The sequence below is a fragment of the Natrix helvetica genome (assembly GCF_964273705.1).
Source record: "Natrix helvetica genome assembly, chromosome: 2".
NCBI lineage: Eukaryota > Metazoa > Chordata > Lepidosauria > Squamata > Natricidae > Natrix > Natrix helvetica.
Genome location: NC_138552.1, coordinates 37173168 through 37186374, shown reverse-complemented (window position 1 = coordinate 37186374; position 13207 = coordinate 37173168). Strand labels below are relative to the sequence as shown.

General features: G+C 38.7%; 1 protein-coding gene across 2 annotated transcripts in view; it reads left to right on the top strand.

Annotated features, from left to right (window-relative positions):
* The first annotated feature begins 9327 nt into the window (after positions 1-9327).
* Positions 9328-13207, top strand: part of TNPO1 (transportin 1) — a 40353-nt gene continuing 36473 nt past the window's right edge. Inside the window, exons 1-2 of one of the 2 annotated variants that reach the window (XM_081942955.1) lie at positions 9328-9506; positions 9916-10029. In XM_081942955.1, coding sequence (XP_081799081.1) covers positions 9504-9506; positions 9916-10029 — 117 coding nt within the window. In that variant the 5' untranslated portion in view covers positions 9328-9503. Of the gene's footprint in view, positions 9507-9572; positions 9749-9915; positions 10030-13207 lie in introns of those variants that run through there. The other variant, XM_081942956.1, reaches the window with a different exon arrangement.

Genomic DNA, 13207 nt, shown 5'->3' with positions numbered 1-13207 from the left:
CTTCAAAAGAGGGAACTATGCTTCTTGAATTTGAATGTGTCCTTTACATTTATTTGTTCATTTATTCTTTTAGAGCTTTTACAAATCACACCAATCAAAGTATTTTGGATGGGTTAGGAAAGAGAAAGCTATAAAAGAATACAAACAACATATGAATTTTAAATATCACCCTCAATACAGATGTCTCGGAGGCCCTCTGGAAACCAATCGTTTCCAAATGTCTGGTTGGGCCATTGGGGCCATTTTTCGTCCTTCCCAGGCTTCAGGAAAGCCCCCAGAGCCTAAGGAGGGTGAAAAAAAGGCTCCCAACAGGCCACCCCTTGGCAGTGATATCTGTGACTCCTGCCAGTTACTTCCCTTAACTAGGCAGCAACAGGTCTATTTCTCTGCTCATAAGTATTAGTATAATTATTGGATAACAGTTTAAGAAAATAAAACAACAGTAAACAAAGAAAAAAGAAGAAAGGAATGTTCTCAGATGTGAAGCACTGGGACAACATAACTAAAGCCAGCTGTGTAAAGAGTGTAAAATATGCAAATCCAAATTGGACTATTTTCTCTGGTGCAGAGGCCCACACCCAGTTCTCTGGCACAGAAAAAAACACTTGTTTTTGGAGTCTAGTGAACTCTCTGTACAGTAAGGCAAGAATTCTTGCATTTTTCAGCTGCACAAATAGTTTAGAATTAAGCTAAGCATAGTAATGGGTACTATGCACTGTTTCCACCTCTGATAAGGTATCATATTAGCCTCTCTATATTGAGCAAGACAGTGGACACTAATTGTACTGTATCTCAATTACAAACAGAAATTACAGGTAGATGTGGGACTATAGCTATTCTGATCATTAAATTTGATCTGAGTTCTGTTTGTAACTGAGATACAGTATAATTAGTGCCTTGCTTAATATTGAGAGGCTAATATTATGATTTAAATTCTGTATACAGCAAATATACTTTGAAGATTATTTCTCTATACCCACAGGTTGCTTAGATCTGGCCCGCGGGGGCTGCCCTGGAAACAGCGAAGGACCGGCCTCCAGTGCCTCTGCCAGCGAAAACAGAGCCTGCAGCCCTTCCGAGCTTCATTTTCACTGGCAGAGGGTTGCAGGAGGCTGTCATAGCCAAAAACGGAATTTGGGAGCCCGTTTTTGCTGGCAAATCGCTCAGGCCACCACAGGCATCCCTGACACGAATGACTGACGTCTTGCTAGCCACTCCCACCCCACCCCCCAGGTCAAACACAACCCTGATGAGGCCCTCAATTAAATCCAGTTTGACACCCCTGCTCTATACAATCTGACGACTAGATTCCATGCAGTTAAATGATTTCTGCTTTGAGAATAAAAATGTTCAAGGCAAGAATATCTGGGAGCCTCCTGATTTTGAATATTTCTGTAGGAATTTGTTCCTGTGTTCTCCATGTCCACTCACTTCAGTCAGAAGGAATTGTACAGAAAGCAAAAGCAATCTTTAGAATGTGATTTGAAATGTTGATTGATCGTTTTCTACCAGAATAGCCATAAAGATAGTTCAGAAAAAAATAGTAAACTGCGTTTAGGAAATATCCATTTAAATGTGGCTTGTGGTATACTGTATAAACTTTGCCACAGTGACTAGCAAATCATGGTTTATGTGGCTGGTGTAGTCAGCAAATGATGGCTTATCCAATAAATCATGGGTACATTGTAATTATGCTGGGTGCAGATATTTAATTTTGTAAATACCACTAGGCTCCGATTTATTTATAATTAATATGTTGGACTGTTAGAAGGTACAAGGGAATGAAGATGCCACCAAATATGGAAACTTTAAAAAATTCAGAGTTTATGAGATAGTAACATACTGGGTAATATTAAATCAATGATTCAAATGTGTGGACTTCGGGAGAGGGCTGGGGAATTCTGGGAGTTGGACCACACATCTTAAAAGTGGCCAAGTTAAAAAAAACACTGGATTAAATGGTGTGAATTAGACAGTGGTTCTGCTTTAACTTCAGCAAACACTGAACAATCAGAGCTACTATTTAAGCATTAATTTTCTCAAAGGATTCATAAACGTTCACACGGCGCCACCGGGTTTTCTTTCTTCTGACTTAGGCGTCTACCTAGCTCGAGGAACCAAAACCCCGCAAGCAGGCCGGACGCTTCCACCACGCCTCGCTTTCCGACTTAAAAACGGACTCCGGGACTCTCTTTTTTTTTCCTCTTGAGCTTCCGTGAGGCGCTAGGGGAAAAGGGGGCGACGCTGCAAGTGGGCTGATCTCTTTCCCCGCTGTTGGGGCAGATTGGCACGGCGTGGGTTGGAGAAGCGCATGAGGTCAGGCGGAGGCCACGGGAGAGGGCGGAGACTGGCTCGTGTTTCGGGGTTAACTTTTGCCGCGGCTGCCTGGGGATTCTCGAGAGCGGCCACATGCCTCCCGACGCCTTCCCAAGCCGATCGGCCATTCGCTCTCTGATGAGATGCCCTCTGTTCCCCCTTCAAGCTGAGTCTCTGTCTTTAACTCTTCTGAGGGCGAGATGCAGATCTTCGTTGTCCTTAAACATAAATCTGTCGAATTAAACTAGAGCTCGCCGATGCCTTCAGTGAGGCTACGGTTCAGCTCAGGTTAGGCTCGGTAGGGCAAAGTTTTGGGAGGGTCAGTTGAACAAAGAAAGGATTACCCCACGCGGCTCTAGCATTTTTGGCCTGTACTATTTTCCAGTATTTGGATTGCTGAAGATGTGAACCCCGATCGTGTATAATCCAGCAGTCATGCACAAAGGTATAAGGAAGCTTGACAGCCTTGGGTTTAGCTGGTGGACTTTTCAAAACGCTTTACCAGGAGAGAAAATTGGGTATTTCCACAGTAGATTGTATATGTCCATTTTCCGTCTGGATATTTTTTTTTCAGATCGTTTCTTTTTTTCAGAGAAAATTACCTTATTCATGATAAAATGGAATAAATATTTCATGTTTCAATTAGTTGCCTTCTGTCATAAGCCTCCATCAGGATTAAAATTGAATGCAGGGATAATATGACAGCTTCACAAATGGAATCTCAAAACTAGACTTTTTGAATTATTTTTTGCTTCCTGCCTTGCTTTTAAACACACAAATATCCTCAAGGTGGTTTTCATGAACTGATGCTGTTTCTGTCTTTGATTTTTTTTAAAAAAAGTATTTCTCTAGAGTAGCATATCTTTCCAATTTATAGACTAGCCTCTAATGTTACAAGATGTAACTTGAATACTTCGCAGACTAATTAATATATTAACATCAATGAATATATTAATCACGCTAAATACAGTACAACTTTTTTCTTCGTTATCCTCCAGTGTTTTTATTAATGTTGTTTTACCAAACATAACATATTTCAATCAACTTACTGCATATTCTTTACAATAGCTTCATCATGGAGAACTAATGATGAAAATTTTGGAAGAATAAATTTTTGTTAGCAGAAAATTTTGCTATGGAAATTAGGCCAATAAAAAAGATATGACTAAGTTTATCATCCAAGCATGGGTATTTGACATTCTCAATGCCATGTCCGTGTTCCCATATGGATAAGTTAAATGTAGTTACCGGTACCTTCATGGTTGTTAGTGTGTTGTAAGAACCTACTTATGTTAATTTGGTGAATAGTTAACCAAGATTAGCATGACACATCCAACATTTTGCAGCTCCATCGATAGTCCCATAGAGTTTAATGATGTTTTTTTTGCTGTATTTGTGTTATTAAATCAGCTTTTCTGAACAAGGAGTCACATTTTAGAAATCACTTTTTAATATTTGTCTTCATAAATCATTTTAATGTCAGAATTATCAAAGTAAATATCAAAATATTGTCAAATTCCTAAAGATTTGCTAGTCTATTCATAAAATATTTATGTGCTCAGGATATTATAATGAAAAAAAAACATTATAAAACATTTAACAGTGGAAGTTGTATAAAGTAAATAAAACCCTATTGTACCTTAGGGGGAAAAAAGTTTGATGGTTCATAATCCCGATGACATAAATTGGTACATAAACATTCCAGAAATTTTGGAGCATGATTTTTTTTCAGTTTCAGAGAAAAATGAACACATAAGGAAAATATAAACTATAATTGATATTTCATTTTGGCACCATTAACAGGTATATATTCATTTTGTTACATTATAAAATGTAATGCATATCAAGGTTTGGTCTCAAAATAATAAAAATTATGTTTGAACTAAAATTCTACTTTATTTAGATAATGATTATAAGTATTAATTTTATTATAAAAGAAACTGCAATGTGTAGCTCTTAAAAATGTGGAGTTTTTTTCATGTTTGTAAGAAACAGATATGCATTTACAATGAAGAGAATAATGCACCAACATACTAAAGCCAGAGAAACTCTGCATGATTTTTTCCTTTGGAATGGGGAAGGTAAAAAAGGATCGGCTACTTTTGACATATACACCAACAGAAAAAAAAGCATACGAAGGGGAAGTAGCTGTAACTTAAAGGAATATAATGCTGGAATTCTTGATTTTAAGAGAAACAGAAGATGAGACTAGTGAAATGCTTATCTAGAATTTCAAGAAGATGGATTTTAATCAAGTCAGCTCCAATAAAAATTAATAGAAGGGTATCAAGATGGATGAGAATTCCCAAAAGTAAACATTAAAAGTACAACTGCAAAAATACCAATGAGAAAAAATGAATGCCCACATGGCTGTATAATTAGTATAATTAAGATTTGAAAACCAAAAGGACAAAAGTGGAAAGAAAGACAAATAACCAAGAAATCATTTTTTTATGACCTAGGAATGCCTCAAAGAAGCTTGGAATTATAGAAATGTTAGAAAAATTAAAAGCTGAGAAGCAGCTGATAAATGATCCATTTAAGAAACAAAAGTTCTATATTCAAAAGGAGAAGAATGTATCAGCAATTCAATCAAGACAGGAAAATATTAACTGGTGATAAAAGTTAGAATTTCTGACAGAGAAAGAAAAAGAAAGAAAGAAGAAAAGAAAGAAAAACCCCGCATAAAGATTTTAAAAGATGAGGCCATCTCAGTTCCCTGAGCAGCAGGTTCATTCCAGATCATATCTGCAGTAGTGTGATAGACCTGGACTCACTCAATATTGTCATCTAATGCAGATTGCTGTACATGTGAAAGCTTATTAAGCTAATAGGATTATTCAGAAACGTTCAGCAACAGGTCAAACGGAAGAATGTGTGTGTGTGTGTGTGTGTGTGTGTGTATGTTCATATGTATATGAATACATATTAGACTGGTACTGAATGCAAAAATGCAATAGTAGGACTGTACTATTGGGGCTCTAAAGTCAATATTTAACCTCACGCATCTGGTAGTGGAAATGTCCTGTTAAAAGCATGAGTGCATATAAACGCATGTGTCCAGAAGATTTAGGCAACGGTGTGTTACTGGAAATGTAAGTGGCAGTTTTAACACCATGCTTCCTTACTCTTTTGAAATCTGCTGAAAGAAGACAGCAATGAAAATCAGCACTGTTAGCCTGAAAGCTTTATCTATCCATCTTATACATTGTGCCTTATAAATACAGATATGTAATACTATATTGGTAATTTTTAATATTGTATCTATAGAAAGTTTAAACTTGCAGTCCTCTACATATCCAACCGGTACATGGTGTGTTAGGAACTGGGCCGCACAGCTGGAATTGAGTGGCGGGCAAGCGAACCTTCATCTGTATTTGCAGCTGCTCCCCAGCACTAGCATCACCACCTCAGCTTCATCTCATGTCGTTAGGCATTATATTCTCATAGCACAAACCCTACTGTGAAATGTGCATGGGGGAAAATCTAGGTTGTGTGTTCTTCCTCCCTCTCCCCCAGTCCATGAGGAAATTGTCTTCCATGAAACCAGTCGTTGGTGACAAAAAGGTTGGAGAATCCCTGTTCTAGGATATATAGTATAGCTATATGCAAAAATTTAGCATCCTGGTCAAAATTGTTCAGAGTAAAGAAACTAATAATGAAATGCTAGATGCTGATTGACAAGGGAGTCTCCAAAAGAATGGATAGCTTTGGATGTAGTCTAATAAAAGTCTGATAAAAGTATGTTTTATGTTATAAAGTATTTTCATGTTACATTTCATGTTTCGTTTCATTTCATGTTCTATATAGTTGGAGATTTGTCACGGAAATAAAAAAATTTGTGACATACAGTTACAATTACAATTTGGGAGGGAGGTGGGGAGGAACAACTTTGTCCAAAACAGATGGAGCCCAGTCTCCTGAGCAGACAAGTCTCAACCAAGAGTGAGTCTCAAACGTTGCTCATAGATTTAGTCTCAGAAGTATTTTTCTATTGGAAGCATTGAATGCTTAATTTATATTTTAGTCAGATCCACTGCAGAAAAAAATGTAATTGATTAAAAAGAGGTTATTCAAATACTTCATCCAAGGAAAAGTGCTTGTCAATGTGAAAAGAATATAAATTAAGCAATATGTTCATTAGTAAAACATGCAGTTGCCTTCCTGTCAGTATTGCCAATATTATTTGGCCTCTAGTATTAGAAATAGATTAATCAATGAGAAACTGAATGCAGTGTTATTGAAAATACACATCTATTATTTGAATAATATTGTTCTGTTACTAGAAGTCTAATGTTGCTTTTCAACACCTGATAAAAACTGATTTTTTTCCTTTTAAACGAGTCTGGAGTATCATAGGTGATTGAGGTTGGGATAATCATGTCCTGTAATTTTTAAGTCGTATTTATTATATACATTTTATGATACACATTTGAATTATAAATGTAATAATGTAATAAATATCTTAAAATTTCAAATAAAATTAAAACTTGCTTAGCTTGAAATACATAAATCGAGCAGAAATGTAATGGCAAGCTTTAGTATAAAGTAAGTAAACAGTATAAAAGCTTTCTGTGTTGAAAACTAATAATAATTTTTAAATTATAATTAAAACAGCTTAAATTTTGTGACAGAAGCCAAAAGACCAGGTGACTAGCATGCATGCACATGCCAGAGACCAGAAGCTCAGCTTCCCGGTGCACACATGCACGCCAGGCAACTGCTCGTTTGGTTTTTGGTGCTCCCAAGCATGCACGCAGGGAAGTTGCTCTTTCAGTTTCTGGTGCTTCCCTGTGCCAGGGAGCCCCTCTTCCGGTTTCTGGTGCTCCCTCACCCGCGCGTGCGCACTCCCATTTCGGCACTCAGTGCCAAAAAGGTTTGCCAACATTGCTTTAAACATTTCTGAATGTGAATACTCCAAATTGACTCCACTCCAAAAATATATGGAATTACATTTATAAAAAGTTAAGCTATACATAGATCAGCTTGCTTATTATCAGGTTCTTTCCTTATAATTGTTACTAGACAGCCCATGATTCACTGAGTCAACATTTCAGAGAGATGAATTCCTTACCAGATTCTTCAATGCCTTCAATAATGGCAGAGCTTCTAATGCAGTTGAAAAGTCCTTAAAAATTCAGGGAGATATTCAGAGATGTATCTGCCTTGAATGTGGACACTGTTGAACTGCAGAACATCAGGAGTTGACCACAAGTAATGTTTAATCACAATTTTTATTATGTCACACACTTTTATAATCATTTTTAGATCCTAACATGTTTTATAAAATTCACCAAATTTCAATTTTATGGGAGTCATAATTCTTGGTTTTTGGACACATTCGGTAACTTAGCTCATTTGAGGTATCTTGGTTGAACACGTTTTGAAAGGCAGTGTGGACTGGCACTGGGGATACTCAAGTTCAAATTCACTTTAGCAATTTACAAGTTCACTGGGAAACTAATTTATCAGGTTGTGGGGTAAAATGGAAAATGGCAGAGGTGCTATGCCACTTCGAGTCCTGAACGAAATGTGGACTATAAATTAACAAGCTAATAAAAACACAGAAAAATATCTCTAAAATACATACTATTAAGAATGGATTACAATAATTATAAAAGGCAATCCGAAATAAAGTAAAATTCATTATTATAGGTAGTCCTTGCTTAGTGATCATTCACAGTGAAAACTGTAATGAAAAACTTTAAACCAATCTTGCATTTATGATCTTTGTAGATCAGAAAAGCAAAAGAAAACTGAAATACGACCATAAGCACAGGCAGGTTTCAAGTAGAATTGTTTCATCTAGTGACCTAGCTTTTAGTCCCAATTGTAGCTAAAGGAGTACATAGCACATAAATGGAGAATTTAGAGTTGAATAGACCATGATTAAATAGATTACAGGCAGACATTATGTGACTGTAGCCAGAGAAAAGCACTTTGCTTAAGGGATAGTTTTCAGCTGTAACGCATGAAGGCCCAACCTCTGTGACCATTTTCCCCAAACCTCTATAATAAAGCTGAAACCCTCTGTCTTGTTTTATGTTTTTGTATTGCTTTTTGGTTTAACATATTTTTAGCAATTATAAACCATCCTGAGTGTCTGGGAGTCAGATGGCACATACATTTAATAAGATATATTATGATCATGTCTAATGATCTAAGTGCCAGAGCCCACTGTAACAACATTGCCAAAAAGGTATTAAGAGTTGTTAACCTAATCTTGCGTAGTTTCTTCTCTGGCAATATTGTACTGCTAACCAGAGCATACAAAACATTTGCTAGCTAGACCAATTCTTGAATACAGCTCATCTGTGTGGAACCCGCACTGCATATCGGACATTAATACAATTAAGCGAGTCTAGAGAGATTTCACGAGAAGAGTCCTCCACTCCTGTGCTCGCAACAGAATGCCTTATGCCACCAGACTTGAAATTTTGGGCTTAGACATCTTAGAACCACGGCGCCTTCAGACTGACCTAGGTGTAGTACATAAAATTATCTGCTACAATGTCCTACCTGTCAATGACTACTTCAGCTTCAACCACAACAATATAGGAGCACACAATAGATACAAACTTAAGGTAAACCAGTTCAAACTCGATTGCAAAAAATACTGACTTCAGCAACAGAGTGGTCAATGCCTGGAATGCACTATCTGACTCTGTGGTTTCTTCCCCAAACCCCCAAAACTTTAACCTTGGACTGTGTACTCTAGACCTCACCTGTCCTAAGAGGTCTGTAAGGGACATGCATAAGCGCACCAACGTGCCTACAGTCCCTGTCCTGATGTTCCCTTTTTATTCGTATCCATCTCATGTATTCAAAATCATGTTTATACTTATATATGTTGTCTAATACATGCTTGAGGACATAAATAAAAATAAATAAATGATCTTCCTTGGAAGCAGGTCACACAGAACAAACGCAATGTGGCCCACAGAGCAGACAACTGCCTTGCACAGGAAAGAGTTAAAATAGAGAAGCGTTTTCCCTATTGGGATGGAATTACTAATTTCACAATAAAATTAAAGACTCTGCTGGAGAAGACGGAAGAGCTGTGGGGGGATGCTTTCTCTTCCATTGAGCCTGCCCCAAGTGTTCGAGTCCCACGGCCAGGGCTATGGCATACATAGGGGGCATTGGTTCAAACGACTTAGAGACTACCACCCTCGGCTGTTAAGGAAATGGTGCGTGCGCGTTATTCAATCGGCTCCGGCGTTTCCCTCCCTGAGCTGCCTTAACCAGCCTGCCCTGGCGCAGCGGAGGCGACGAACAACCTTGGGTGGTGCTGAGGGCTCTAGGACCCAGGGGAACACGGGCAGCCGGGCTCTGGGAGCCAGATTGTAAATTCTTCTCCGTGACTCAGTCGGCTCCGCGCAGCTCATAGTAGGCGGCAGCGGCGGCCGAAGCGGAGACTACCGAGCAGCAGGTCCGTCCGGCTCGCGGGAACAACGGGCCGAGCTTAGGGAGGGGGGCTGGGCGTGGGTAACGAAGAGGACCGGAAGGACCGGGCGCCGCGCTTCCCTTCTAGTTTGGGCCTAGCGTCACCCGCCGTGGCTGCCGCTAAACGGCGGCTCCTGCCTGTTGTCTTTGCAGAGCGCCAAGATGGAGTACGAGTGGAAACCCGACGAGCAGGGGCTTCAGCAGATCCTGCAGCTGCTCAAAGAATCGCAGTCCCCGGACACTACAACGCAGAGGGCCGTGCAACAAGTATCCTGCACAAGAGGAGCCGGGCAGGGGCGAGCGGGCGGGCCAGGCCGGCACCAGAGATAGCGAGGCCCAGCGGCTGGGTCGGTTTGCCGCATGACTCCGAACCCCGCAGGAGGCGGGGAAGGAAGAGCTTAAGGCAAAGCGGGCCGCTCCGCTTTGTCGTTTTGGGGTGAGGGAGAGAAGGGTTAAAGCCCTGGAGAGGATAACGGCCTCTGGGCCTCCGCTAAGGCGACCGGCCGTAGCGGTAATCCAGGCCCGGCCCCCGCCTGGCCTGGCGCGGGCTTTGAATCGCGAAGGAAGCCTGGAGGCGGCGGCGGCGGCCAAGCCTTCGCTCTGCCTCCCCCTCCCTGCGTCCAGGCCTGGCACCTGTTGCGAGTCTGGCGCCAAACCCAGTTTTTCTTTACAAGGCTTGGCCCGCCTTTATTAACTGCGGTGTCGGTCGCTTTCCCAGGCTAGTTCTCGACCACTCTCCCTGGGATCGTGTCTCAGGCTGGTCTTAGTGGAACGGGAGATCCGGCCATCTGTGCCATTAAATTCCTTTCGGAAAACCCCAACTGGCTCCTTTTCTCTCGTATGATCCTTGCCGATCATTTAGAAACCTGGCAGAATAAGTCTTTTGTACCCTTAGCTATCTCTTTCTGTTGGGACATTTTAACCTATATCACTCTGAGCCATCTGTGACTTCAATTTCATACTGCATCATATTCAGGATAAAGACAATAATAAACGAATTTTTAGGCTTCTTAAATCCTTTGGTGCATTGAGTCTCTGAAGGTAATAGAGAAGTGAGTGAAGTATTAAGTTTCTGCATATAGAAAATAGTTGCAAACTATGCATAGTTTTTGGTAATTGCTGAAAGCATTCACATCAAAGAAGCTTGCTGTTATTTGTTTCAGACTTGTAGTTTTTACAGGTTGGTGAGCGCTATGAGTGTGCTTGTATATGTAGAATGTTAGGATCTAAATTGTTTTTGCTGCTCCATGAGGTAGTTTTTACAAACTAGATGTAAATGCATCTTCTGTATCAGTAATTATACTGTGCATTTTGTTTGTGCATGCATTTTTAAAGCCAGGTAATTTAATTTAAAAAAAATATTTAATGCTAATTAGGGCTTCTTTAAATTTTTAGTTTTTACTCCTGCTAAATGAAATTCCATTTGAATAATTTCACATCCTAAAGAAGTAGTTTAAAACGAAATTTAAGTGTAAATATGAGATAGTGAATACACAGGAAAATACCAAAGTATAAAAATATCATCTAGACATTCTCCCATATCATATGGAATGACTTATTATTTACCATTTTTTCCTGCACATATTCCTTAGGCTGTTGATGGGAATGCAAAATTAATAGGATTTTGCAAAGCTTTACAATATGCTTATTAAAATGCTTGTGCCTGCATAACCACATGAAGAAAGCTAGAAGAGCTGTTAAAACAACTTTGCAAAAGACATGGCTGCTTTAAAGATCCAAAGAAAAGCAATTTATTTGCAATCCTGTGTCATTTCTTTTGACAGCTGTGCATGACCATAGATTTTTTTTAGGTTTCCTAAATGATAACATTGTGTTACTTTATGTAAAGTACAATACAGATAGTATATGTTACTGTTGGGTAAAGTACTGTTTTTTATTTTTTAATTTAATCATCCCAGCATAAATCTTGAAAAAAAATCTTTCTTAGCAGTTTTATATTTACTGAGTTATATATAGGTAGTGTTCAACTTAAAACCATTTGTTTAGTGACCATTCAACGTTACAATGGCATTGAAAAAAAACAATCAGTTTTCACACTTACGACCATTGCAGGTCATGTGATCAAAATTTGGATGCTTGGCAACAAATTTTGCTTATGACAATGATGCTTATGACAGTTGCACTATCCCAGGATAGCATTAACACTTCAACCTACACACCACTTCATCATGTGATCATTAGATCATTGTTTGTAACCTTCCCAGCTGGCTTCCAACAAGCAAAGACAATGAGGGAAGCAAGAATCATTTAACGACTGAATGTTTTACTTAATAACCAGTGATTTGCTTAACAACTATGGCAAAAATTTGAAAAATCAGACATGACTCACCTAAAACCACCTTGCCTAACAATGGAAATTCTAGTTCCAATTGTGGTTGTAAGAAGAAAATTACCTACATAGCTAAATTTTGTTTAAATGGATATTTTATTAGTATTATATTAAATTGCCAGCTATGTCACCTTAAGACTACTCTAGGTGGCTTACAACAATAAAAACACAAAGGAATAAAAAGAAAGTTAAAACAAAATGAAAGTAAAAAGAAAATGAAGAAAATACATCAATATAGTTAATAAAAAAAGGTGAATGGGAAGCAGAGAATGGGGGAGGGGCACTGTTGTCACATGTCCATAACAATGCATTGATTAATTGAACGACTGCACTGTTTGCATAATGACCACAGGTTTGCTTAAGGATTGCTTCAAAAAGATCATAAACGTTAGGTCAGTTGCATGGGTGCCTCAACTTAAAAACCATGACGATGGTAATTCTGGGTTTCATTACAGTCTTAAGTTGAGGACTATATCTGTATTCTAGAAATAGCTTGGAATGTGTTACATGTAATATGCCCCCTGCTTTAAAAAAAACTATGACTTGTCAGGTATGTTGACAAAGCATACTCTGCCCCTTGATTATTTAATATAGCGAGGGCCTGGTAGGCAATATAGCAGACCATGCTCTCAAACTATCTTGTGTCAGGATACTCTCTGTTACTAAAACCCAGACCTCAAATATTTTATAGTGGACAGGTCTTGAATCCAACCTGTTTGCTAGACTGCTTTTCTCCTTTGATTTAGATCAGCTTATTTCTGTACTCTGAGTTGCTTAATCATTGGAAAAAATCACACTTTATTGTCTGCAGCTTACTTTCTGGTGACATGGTTCAGAAAATACTGTAATCATATATGTATGTTATAAATACACACATTGATGTCTGCTCCAAAGTAACTTCATTTGAATTCTCACCTCTATAAGACGGTATAGAATCACAGCATTTAAGTTAGTACAGCATTTTATTAAGTTAGACTTTATGTAAATCCTAGCTTGCTTTGTTTTTGAATTTCAGATAGTAATTTTAGATATTTAGACAAAATGTAAACTTTATTAACATATTTACAGAGTTCCTCAAGCCTTACCAGTGTCTGT